Source organism: Pterocles gutturalis, unplaced genomic scaffold (assembly GCF_000699245.1).
Source record: "Pterocles gutturalis isolate BGI_N339 unplaced genomic scaffold, ASM69924v1 scaffold6976, whole genome shotgun sequence".
Classification (NCBI taxonomy): domain Eukaryota; kingdom Metazoa; phylum Chordata; class Aves; order Pterocliformes; family Pteroclidae; genus Pterocles; species Pterocles gutturalis.
In genome coordinates, this window is record NW_010100219.1 from 4,105 (window position 1) to 16,560 (window position 12,456).

A 12,456-nucleotide genomic window follows, 5' to 3' on the forward strand; every position below is an offset into this window, starting at 1 on the left:
GTAAATGTGTCATATAGCATTATGCAAATATAAAAGAACACAGAATAAATCCAGTCATTTATTTTCTTTTTCAAATGGAAGAGTGATAAGCATCACTGCTGTTTATGTAAAAAGACTAAATTAATTAAACGTCTAATACGGTAAAAGAAAACAAGTAGGAGGGATTAAAGGGCCTTCTTGTTTTTCCAGGATTAGAATTTCTTATTCACTCTTGTACAAGTTGTCACTCAGAGAGATAAAACACTAGTCATTTGCCATGCATCTTTTTATCAACTTTGTTTTGACCGTCTTATTTTTCAAATCAATACTGCTGTTTCACTTCTAGTACCCTGAAAACATTGCCAGCATGCAGTGAATAGATTTAAAGTGCAGACCACGATCTGTAGAGAGTTTGGAGTGTTTGCTGCCACTGTATGCTTTTGACAAACAGCTTCCTTCTAAAGAATGACTTGAAAATTAACTCCTGCAGTAATAAGAACATTTCTACTACTGAAGGAATAAATGTTTTCAAATGTTTACTGACCTTCAGACTTACAGAAGCTACATGGCTACAAATTCTTTTTATTTTGACGCTAGTTTTAAAAAAATTATCCCTGGCTTCCTGTTCTGAAATTCTGCCTTCAACAGTTTAGTATCTATCTTCTAGTGCCTTTGAACCTATGAGGTATAATACAAGTCAAATCAATAACCTAGGCCTCATATATTCAATTACTCATATATTCTTCACAAGTTCTTGACAAGATTATTTTGATTTTCTGTGAAAAGTCATTCTGCCCTGTTGTCTGTGGAGTTTGAGTAAATGTATCAAGATAAGTATCTGTCTCTGGTGATGATGACAAAGGGATAACACAGAAATTAAAATATACTGTTTTTCCAGGTTGTCCTGAGTCCATTTTCAAAATTTAGTTTTATTGCTGTCCATAGTGAAGAGTAGTAAAATAATCACAGTGCATGCATTTGTGTGTTTCAGTGCTGCTTTTCTGTATAGGATTTTTTTCTCTTCCACTCCTGAAGGTATATTTGTGTACTGAATTCATGAAGGCTTACCTGAATTACAAGTGTTGCTGTATGCTTCTTGCCATACATTCTTGGCTTGAATCCCACAGTTATCTGAGTTCCACCAGCGCTTGCTGGAAGAAGTTCTCCAGCTTGTGGCAGTACAAAGAAGTCAGGACCACTGCCCGCCACGAACTGCGCAGTGAACGGCTCTGGGTATCTACAGAAAAGCACAGGGAGCTGTTGTGCCTTTTATGATATCTTAATACAATTTATCTACAATCAAACATTTCAGACCACCATGTGGCATGACTCAGTAGACTTGGAATTCCATGGAATGCCTACAGAATAATAATAGCATTCTTACTTATAGAACAAATATTCTGTAGTAATTATTATTTATTCATAAATATTTAAAATCTTTATACACAGGAACCTGCATACTGGTCTTCCATTCCAAACATACATGCTGTTATAAATATTATAATAACTACAGAATAATGCTAGCATTTGCCACTAAAAATAAAAGAATCATCTAACCTGTAAAGACGTAATAATAGTGATAGAAAGAAATTGCATGTCAGAGTGAAAATCCACTTTTCCTATTAAAAAAATCTTCACTCTTCCAATCTCTAACCAAATAAAACTGACAAGCCACCCATTTTATTAAGTTTTATGACTAGAACTAAATTTGCAATCTGGTGGAGTGTTACTAAATTGGGAGGGAGTTCTGAAAGCCTTCAAATGAACATATGGAAAACAACAGTTTTCTGCCACTGTTTTCCAAGTTTTTCATATCTCATACACTAAAGAATTTGAGGTACTGCAAAAACAATAATTAGGTTCCTGTGTTGATATTATTGTATGTCTGTTGTATCATAAGAATTTCTATCACCAGTACTGCAGATCTTGTCCAATTGCTTGCTTCATGGCAGTACTGTTGGACCGCCCAGAAATATCTTATTCCTGGTAAAGACAGTGGCTGGGGACTACAAAGCAATCTCAAACTAGAGCCTGTCTATCACAGTTCCTCAGGGACTCCTTGCCATAAACTTTCTCAGCATGAAAACAATATATATTTTTGTATTTTCCAGTCAGGCATTCTCCTTTTAGTCTTTATACGTGTTGCTGAGGACAACTCTATCACTATCTGGTCAGAAAGAGAGCAAAAGAAATTGAAACTAGAAATAATACTGCATGGTCAAAAAATAATCCTCAACACCCTGCCATGGTACAGCAGGGCAAGTATCATGCATGCTTAGAGAGAACACATTTTTAGTTGATAAAATTTGAAGAATGAAAAACTAACAGCATCTCAATAAAAGCTGTTAAAATCTGTTTATTCATGGATCATCACACCAGAATGAGCACTGCTTTTCAAAGAAAATACTCATAAAGAAGTGAAATTTAATATTTTATGACAATTCATATCTCTACGGAAGTGTCCCACATTTCCCGGGCAAGTGCTATTCAGTGGGTGGTACGCTGGGTCTATGTCATCTTGTTTAAAAAAAGCTCTCCTTTGGAATATGTTCTCACGAAAGGTGTTCTTGAATTCAAAATACCCTCATGAAAAAAAGGTCATACTGTAAGTTTGTAGAAACAAATAGCGCAAGTGCAGAAAACAGAAACCAAAAGGCTTCTGTCTCCTCAAAAAAAAATTACTGAAATTTAGCAGTGCCATTGGACTTGGGTGCATTACCAAATTTAGCCTAGCTTTTCCTTTAGGTGACAGCGAGGTGGGCAAAACTATGGAATGTCTGAAACTACATTTCAAGTCTTGCTACATCAAACGTATGCTGACAATCTCTGTTCGTGGTACCTAAAGTTGTGCACCTGAGTTTACAGCCCTGAGCCATAAGCGCTAATCCTGCTACAGCCTAGGTTCCTGTCTATGTGCATTCTAAGCCCTGAATTTTCAGATCTGTATTTCCTGCAAGGGCTGCTCAGCTGTGACGGCCTAGAGCATACCCACAACAGACAAAGGGCAGGCACAGGATGAAAAAGAAGTAATGCCACTTGGACTGAGTAGCAGAGTAGAACACTCATCAAAAACATCTGAAATTAATATTCAAACTCTGGTTCTGGAAATACACACCTGAACACAGGCCTTCAATTCCAACATCATTGCTCTGTAGACTAGATTTAGGAACATTTTAAGACAACACTTTCTTTATCTCCTGTGTTCAGTCTGTCTTCTGGTAAGCAGTTAGGGTTGATGATTCCTAATAAGCACTTTTTGTCTCCATAAGGCATGCAAGAGCATGACTTAGACTACAGATGCAATGATGAAATGCTAAGGGAGATTAGACAGGGTGCATGCACAGAAGACACATGAAAATAGGGACTTTATTCCTGCAGAAATTGTCTCTTAGCAGGGTGTGATACAACAGCATTTTTCTTCAGAGACCGTAAATGATTCCTCAAAAGAGTAAGTCAAAAAACAGACACGAGAAAAAGCTATAGTTTTAGTCCTGACAAGGGGACCAGACAGTTTAAAATGAAACTGTCATAAAACTGACAATTGTGCACACAAGATATTTGGCAAGTCAGAGAAAAAGTCTTATTGTATCAACTATGTTAGATTTTAATTTTCAAAAAGAAAAATTAAAAAAAACTAATAAAAAAGAACATCTGCATGCTTCTTGACAGCATTGGCACAAGGTACTAGAGGCAATTTTTTTTTTCTGTGGTGAGTAAAATATATATACACATACATACTTACATGAACACATATAGTCATACCTAAAACCTCCGCCTTCCCTTCTTCCCTTCCCTTAACTTCCCTTCCCTTCCCTCCCCTTCCCTTCCCACGATTTTTCTTATTTTTACCCTTCTGATTCTCTCCCCCATCCCAGTGTGGGGGAAGCAAGCAAGAGGTTGGGTGGGGCTGAGCTGCCCTCGGAGATTAAACCATGACACTCAGCCATGAAGGACACTGATGAGGCAGTCTACATTTTTTTCAAGAAGGTTTTTGTTTAACTCAAGGGTGGCAGATACTAACATACTCGATAAAGTTTAATGATGTGTAGAGTTTTGAAAACACACATGAACCAAGCACAAATGAATTAGTATGTATGAGGGCAGAGGCCATATAAACCCGAGAAAGCAAATGTGTCTTTCCACCTGTATGTTCCTTGATTCCTGTCATAATGGTTTGATATTGCTATCAGCCAATATGAACTCTGCCCTTAAATAATGAACAAGAGTAAATATTAATTTGAATTTAAATAATAATTGGACAATGAAATAATGGCAACCAGGAAGAGTGGAAACTGAGCTAGTATTTAATAGGTATATTTACAATTACTCCTTTAATCTTGTTCTTAAATAGCATTGTTCTTAAACAGAAGTCTGTACTTACAATCGTTCTCATGTTAGACAATTTTCAAATTAGTAAACTAAAAAAGAATAGCACCTTATGTCTTCAATTAAAGAAAACCTTTAAATTCATACTCCTACAGAAATCTCACTGCAAAACTTCTAAAATACCAAGCAAATCTGAAAATATAAGCCTTTATTAAATTAAGGCTCAAAGTAGCTTTAATGTTTACTTCTGTCTTCCTCAAACTAGTGAAGCAGTAAATTATTCCTGTAGAAATGTATTCCTTTACAAAACTCATAGAATCATTAAGGTTGGAAAAGACCTCAAGGATCATCAACAACCAACTCAGCAGTTTTGCAAACTATACATAAAAAACAATGCATAATGTTTTCATCAAATGTGGGTGTTTTCCAATAAAAGAAGAATAACAAAATGTCTTAATCAGTAAAGTATATAACTTCTTAAGCAAATAAGAGATATGGTTTGAAAATGTTACAATATGCTTCCAAAAATAGTTAATCATACCTAAACCTACCTCTTGTAATTTGTAGTTAACACTTGTTGGATGACACAAGAAATTTTAGTTATTAAGTAATGAAGTTCTTTAAACTTATTAACTGTATACAGTAGTCAAATTCTATAAAATTATTAGTGATAGTTGGTATGATTAAGATAATTTATTTTCAACAAAAAAAAACCACAACAGAAAAAAAATTAGGAAATCCTCACTATCAAAATTGGTTAGGTTTTATACCAAAAACCAACTCGGTTTAATTATCCATTCTAAATCCTGAACTCTGGACATCAGAAAGGATTTAACTCCAATTATCACTCTATAGCCTTGGAAAGACTGCTTCAGAATTAAAGGACTTTCAAAAAATATGAACACTGGATGATAAATGACTGTCAAGGAATGCTTTATCAAGTTTAACACCAATTTTGTTGTGTACAAAGCAGGAGGCAGGTGTTTTATCTTCAAAAAATTTTAAGATTTCTGTCTCATTTCTCTTCTGCCCAGGGGTACAATATTTGCAGATTGGTGAAATGACTTTTCCTGCTAAAAACAGTCCAGGTGACATGTTTAAATATAGCTTCTTGCTAAGGTGTTGTAACATGTCAGGTATTGTATTATTTGGAAGCATGATCATAACTTTTTGGAAGCTCTGCTGCATGTGTATCATTATTGATATTTTCTACTAGCCTCCACTCACACTCCAAAAAATGGAGCTTAGACAACATTTGTTATATGCAGCTGCCACTATGTGGGAGATGCTAAAATAAAGTATTCTAATTACACCTTTGGATTAATGGTAGAAATTTGCAGAACTGGTAACAAAGCGATTGGCATAGGAATCCAGGCCTGTAACATGCAGAGTGATACGTGACGGAGGGTGAGGAGAGGGTGTGTGCGCTGAGAACTTAGTGAATACATTTTTTTTGCAGCATACATAATTCTGGCTCATGGTAACTAATGAAATACAGCACTGATTACAGTAAAAGAGAAATATTTCTTGAAGTTGGAACTGTAAACATTTTTTTTTGCTTTTGCATTCACAATTAGGGAGGATACAGAAAAAACTGAGTTGCTTGCTATTCTTCAAACAGCATTAAGATTTGTTTCTGTGATCAAGGAATGTTTTTAATTGAACATTTATTCTATGCACTAGGAAATGTGCATAGAGCAAATAAGGAAAATATCCACAATGGTGTTCAAAATGTGAAATGCAGGTTAAGATAACATAAATCTACACATGCAGTCATTTTAAAGCCTAATTTCATCTTCCCAGTCATCCTGTATTTGTTCTCTCTTTATTCTAGCTCTGTTTCCATAAACTGGTGGAGCCTTGGATTTTGCAGACACCACTCCATGGAGACCGTATTAATATCACACTGTTTGCTTTTGTGATAATAGTTGCTGACTAAGTGTGTTTTTCTGAAGCATAGTTTACCTGAGAAGTTTCCTCAATATAACAAATATCCTGTTTGTGATAAACACAGGATTGGAATGAGAGGCTGGGATGGAAGGATGAATAAAATTTTACTGTATATGGGAAGCAACACATGATTAAAACAATCACTGAGAGCTACATGGAAAGCTAGAATTATACTGGTGAAAGGAGGCTGTGTATGAAATGAGTAGATAGAATGAACAAGAGAGACTTATCCATCATCTTGACCAAACAATCAAAAGTAAGGTAGTTTACAAAAAAATATTCAAGTTAACATAGTCTTTGTATATCTATGTTTCATGTTGTCTACTGAAGTCTTTGCACTGGAAAACAAATAAGGTAACATTCTGCTGTAGCTGGATATCAGTATTTCAATGTGAAGAAATAAATTCAGCCATCAAAATACCTCTGTACTGGAGTGCATAGTAGTAAATATTCTCCAAAAAACAGGTCTGTATTAATACAACTGTTCTGATCCCAAAACATAATTGATTAAAAATACAGTAAGAAGTTATTTTCAGTAAAACAAACATAGAAATGACTAGCTTTCTTAAGCAGAGCATAACTTTTGGAATTTTTCTTCTCTGTTTCAATTATAGACATCAGCATAAAATAATGGACCAATAATTTCAGATGGATATCAAACAAGTTTCTGTAATTTTTATTTCCAGGGATAATATTCTATCTATTCTTTTTGGTTAATACTGCTGTCATTCTGTAAATCATTGGTATTCAATAATGGATTTGGTATTAAAATAAACACTAATGTTAACACAAACATTAGAGGCTTGTACCAAAGGCAATTACCTCAGTGGAAATGTTGTCAATGATTTCAGCTGGTGTTGAATTAAACCTAAATTTATGACAAAAACCGAAAAAAGGTCTTCTATGAATGTTAAAAAGTAGCAGATTTTTCTTATTTAACAAGTTAAATCTGCTTATTTGATGCTAACCAATCTTAATGTAATTACAAGAGACCATTCAACAGGATGTCCCTTTAGAACTTTTAAAGCTGAAAGTAAAATATTGGACTACTCATATAACACAACTGTCCTCAGTGCAGACAATTTTAAACATATTTGAGTTTTCTTTGTACAACCAAACTGTTTGGCTGCATTCTTAGTGTCTGTAATTATTTATTGAAGAAGATACTGGGATGGTTCTCATTGCCAGCATGTGTGTGTCAATTTTAAATGTATTAAAAGAGAGAGTGCATTACATATTTGCATGTACTCTCAGAGCTTTGACTACTGCAGATTGTTGTGAACAGCGTAGCAACTACCTCCCATTTGTAACTGTTCATCATTTCTGAAGCAACTACATCAAATCTAGGGATGGGTAAAATGGAAAATCATTAATTCAGTCTGAAATATGTTGTACACCTTGAAGATTTTGCTGGGGAGGGGAGGAGTCAGATTAAAGGGAGAAGCCAACATTTGAGTTGCAGTAGCCATAAAGAAAAAGAAAGCTAAAACCACAAACCTCATAGCTTTGTAGTGGTCACCGAAGGTGCTGTTTGAATCACTGAAGATCCTCATTCAACTTGGTACATATAAGGGAATACTAATCTGTCCTTAATAAGATACTGAGCCTTTTCTGGGCCCTGTGGTTCTCAAATATTTTTTGTTGCATCACTATGCACCCTACTAACCCAAAAAGATGTACAGGTCTTTTCAGCAATGCTGTGCAACCACTCTGTCCTGCAAATAGCAGAGGGAGAAAGAGACACAGCTGCAGAGTCCCTTTCTAGCTAGTTACTCAGAAATACATGTGTTCCCCTGGCCCAGTTACTCTCAAAGTAGCAGTGCCATAAGGTACCACTCAGCAGAAGAAAGGAAGACAGAAAGTATCTATATGCAGGGTGAAAAAAACCTCACCTCTCCTTAAGTACCAAAACTGATTCTGTATGGGATTGTGCTGCTAATTTTTTCCAGGGAAGGTCTATAGGATGATACTCCATATCCCAATTGAAACTTCTAAACAATATTTTAATACTTAATGGTTTTATTTAAATCTAAGTCATCTGAGTTATTCAAGCATTATATCACTTCTGTAATGTACAGGTTTCTTGTGTAATTGCTTTTAAACTGCAGATTCTTTATGCTAAATGTTGGTTGGCTGAGTGTTCTATTTCTACAACAAAACCTCTATCACCAAAATTTCCTAAGCAAATCAAAGATAAGATAAAGCAACATAAAACTTACAGATCAGTTGTTGGCACTATTTACAACACGGATCTTATTCAGTACGTGCAAGCATTACATTCTGTATTTGGAATATATGGGAAGAATCCTTGTTATGTAAAACAAAGCTGGAATTTGTTTAAGGAAAAAGAGAAGCTGTCTTCAGTCCTTCTGGCTCCTTCTTTATATAACTATAATGATTCAGGTTTTATAATACCTTTCTGCAGAACATTAGGTCTCTTCACTACTATCAAATATCTACCAGGAGATTAGAGTATTGCCAGAGCAATTGCTTCACTTTTGTTCCTGAAGCAGCCTGTTCTATTGAAGCTGTTAACTTGAACACTTTGATAGTAGCCTTTTCCAGAGTCGTCAGTAATTGTCATCACTGACAGCCATCTAAAAGCTGGAACAACTGTCCATCTTAGATGCATAGCTTTTGGAAATAAGCTCTTAAAAAAAAAATCAGTTGGAACCAAGAACACTTCCTGCTGTGGATGCTACAAAAACATGTATCTATACTGAAAGTCAACGATCTATCAGCATATCTGGCACATTTTCTAGATATAAAGTAAAAAAAGTCAATTTTAAAGAAAAAAGGATATTTAAAAACAATTCCATAAGCAAATTAGATTGTAAGCATCATGGTTCTTTCAGGTTTGCTTTTTGATATTTTCAAACTTATCTATCATTACCACACAATTTATTCCTCAACTTTCTGCTGTAGAAAAATGACACAGTGGGTTTGCTATAACATCATGAATCTCTGAGAAAATAATTAAAAGTATGTAAAAATATAATAACAGAGATTTCCATAGGACTTTTAAAAAAGAGAGTAACAAAATATTGAAGAATGACACAATTACTCTATCTAGTGAAAGGGCAGAGTAGAGATGAATTAATAATATCCTTGCATAATAAAACAGAAATACTTTTAAAAATGGCACATTTAAAAATATTTAAAGCACAATGCAAAGGATTGTTTTTAACTTGGTGTAAGTACAAAGTACTTTGAAAAACAATCTATGAGTAAAAACATTAAGGCTTTAACAGTGAGCCTTTAATATCACAACACACCTGCCTTAACATTATATTGCACAATTTAACATACATAAGCATTTTAGGCCAAACTTTAAAGTCATAACATAAGCATTTGGATCTATTCCACAAATTTTCTACAGCCTAAATGTAGAATGTTTCTGTTTTCTACAGTACAGCTTCAATATCACATTTGTTACCTATACAATGCAGCACTTGAAAGTAACAATGTATTACTGACATAGCTGCAGCTCAATTATGTTTCTGTTGCCCAAATTTATCCTACCTGATGTGTTCGAGTGTGAGTTCTAGCCTCAGCAAACTGCATAAATTCTTTATCATAAGTATTTTTACCTTGTCTGGCTTGTAAGCTTAAAGCCAACTATAGATTCTTTATTCAGGCCAACTGCTTCAATGTTCATGACATCGTCCACTTCTGCCCTCGTAGCAATGAACAGCATTGGAAACTTCCAAACACCTCCTGTAGCACACTGTACTACTAAAGTTGCTTCATTCCTTTAAATTTCAGATAAAAACATTAATTACATAGTACAGCATTATCAAACATAAACTCAGTAAATTAATGTCCAAAATAAGCCTTGAGTGTGTAGAACTATACTACATTAAAACTAAAATACAGACTGTTTTAAATTGGAATATATCCTTAATTTTACATGGCATAGTACGCATCACTTGCACTTTAGACTGGAATGTAAACTAAATACATTTGATATTTACAGCAAAGTACAAGAATGGGCATAATATGAAAGCAAAATGATGGGCACAGTCATGAGATTTGTTTCTTCTGTTTACTCTCTGTTGAGTTAAACAAATTTTACTCAATTTGTTTTACTCATTATTCTTTATTTACTGTGGTCTTAGAGGAGAATTTGGGCCAGACCATGTTAGCAGTTCATATTAGAATCAAATAGATTTGACCTAACTCTGTTTTCTTTAGAAAAATTCCAGGCTCTGATGTCTTCAGACTGCCTAAGAAGGGAGTTGGTGCTGTAGGTTCTGATGACAAAGAAAGTAATTAATTGCAATCATTGAGTCCTCTACATGAAGTCTGATAGATCTCAAGTACGTAAAAATAAAAATTAAAAAAAACCTGAAAAAACAGCAATAATAAAAAAAATGGACAGAATAGAAATAAAAAGGCTTTCTAAATTAATCTCCTTTCTGACACAATGACACTGAATGAGGTGGAGGGACAGTCTTTCCTAAAGTTTTGCTCTTTGTTTATTTTAGTAACCTTCTGGACTACTGCAAATACCATTGCCTCCTGCATCCTAAAAATACCCTCCTGGCATGCAAAGCATTCTATTCAGCAGTGACTGCTCCCTATCTTCCTGGTAATGTTGAGACTCTGAATTTACCTAGTGCCTGCATCTTACTGAAGTTTCCTTCCAACCTCCTCCCCATACACATTTGACTGCTTCAACAGGAAAGCACAACTTCCCTCTCTTTCCAAAAGTATCTCCCTCTCACAGTTTGTTTTTTTTTCTTTTTTTTTTTTTCAAGAGGTGAGATGGACTAATGTAAGTTGAAGAAAACCCATAATTTTTCACATCACAGCTATAAAAGAGGATATTTTCCTGTAGATTGCTGTTACTGGAGCACCAGAGACTACTTTAAAATTCAACCATCCCTTCCAGCTAAAGAACAGGCACACATGCTCAGCTAAGAAAAGTTCTTCAAGACTGATAGACTGCTTTGTCTATATGCTTTCTGTAAATTTTGAGAACTGATTTTCATTGTAAGTCTTTCAGTACTCCAATTTTTAGAAGTAAATTGATTGGACTAAGGCAGTAAGTAACTCAACAAAACCATCTCACAAGCAATAAAAAGAAACACTGTCAGTTTTGATACCAAAGATATCATACTGAGAAGCAACAAGTGAGAAAATCTAAAATAATACATCTCAGAGGTGAAAACAAAATGAGGAAAACAATGCAGGGAGGTGCTTACATAGCTAAGAATGACTAGACAGGGGTTTATTGCATGTTCTGTTGGTAATCAGGAGCTTACCTCATTGGTTTGTAAGGTGCAAATATTACACTAAAGATCAGTGTTATGATTCCAGATTCTGTATCCCTTTCTCTTCGAACCAGATGCACACCAATTAAAGATTCAAGCTGAGATTTAATTTCATTTGATTGATATTGCAATTCATACAGAAATTCCACTGTTGTAGAGAAACCTATATGATAGGAGAGGAAAAGATCAGGCTGTGTGCACTCTAACATCATACAGTTGGCTGTCTAGTAGTTACAATTATTTTATTTGGTACTAAAAATGACAGACAAGTAAAACTAGTAATAATCCAAAACTTGAGCGATTTGCTTCTGACTTCATAGCAAAAGCTTCCAGTTTCATATGACAGGCTTTATATAGTTTCCAGCAAAATGGAAGCTTGAAAACTTACTTAGGAGATGTGAACTGTAATAGCAATATTGTTCTGGCTACCACTTCTACATTAGAGTGAGATACTTTTAGTTCATTGGGTAAATGAAAATTGCAAGAATATAATACTTTTTTTGAGTAATGCCATTGGGACAATCTCAAAAAAAAAAGTCATTAAGGACATTGGTGCCATTGACGGCTGCAAGCCTGAGAAACAGAATACAGCAAAATTGTGAAGATGTCACTAGCAGCCTCTTCTCTTATTCCCTTTAGCAGCTATGAAAAGGCCAAGCAATAATGACACAAGAATAAACAGCTGAGCTTCTTGAATCAAATGTCTCCTCCAGCTGTAATAAAGAAAACTGTGATACTCAGTATACAATAGTAATTTGTACACAGAAGGCAACATTTCTATGAGGAAAAGAATCTCAAGCTGCTAATCAGTTTAAAAGTTTTACACGTTTTATGGATGAAAAGCCTTTTAACAAAACCACTAAATAAATGAAAAGATATTTCATTTTACTATGACCACGTATCTCAGGGCACATTTTGAATTTGC

At 34.8% G+C, this 12,456-nt stretch overlaps 1 protein-coding gene across 1 annotated transcript in view; it reads right to left on the reverse strand.

Annotated features, from left to right (window-relative positions):
* Positions 1–1,047: 1,047 nt before the first annotated feature.
* The window catches only part of LOC104460400 (chromosome unknown open reading frame, human CXorf30), a gene marked incomplete at both ends in the record, with an annotated part of 81,867 nt that continues 70,458 nt past the window's right edge, over positions 1,048–12,456 (reverse strand). The window contains 3 exons of the mRNA XM_010078846.1: positions 1,048–1,216; positions 9,846–10,007; positions 11,523–11,694. Coding sequence (XP_010077148.1) covers positions 1,048–1,216; positions 9,846–10,007; positions 11,523–11,694 — 503 coding nt within the window. The remainder of the gene's footprint in view (positions 1,217–9,845; positions 10,008–11,522; positions 11,695–12,456) is intronic.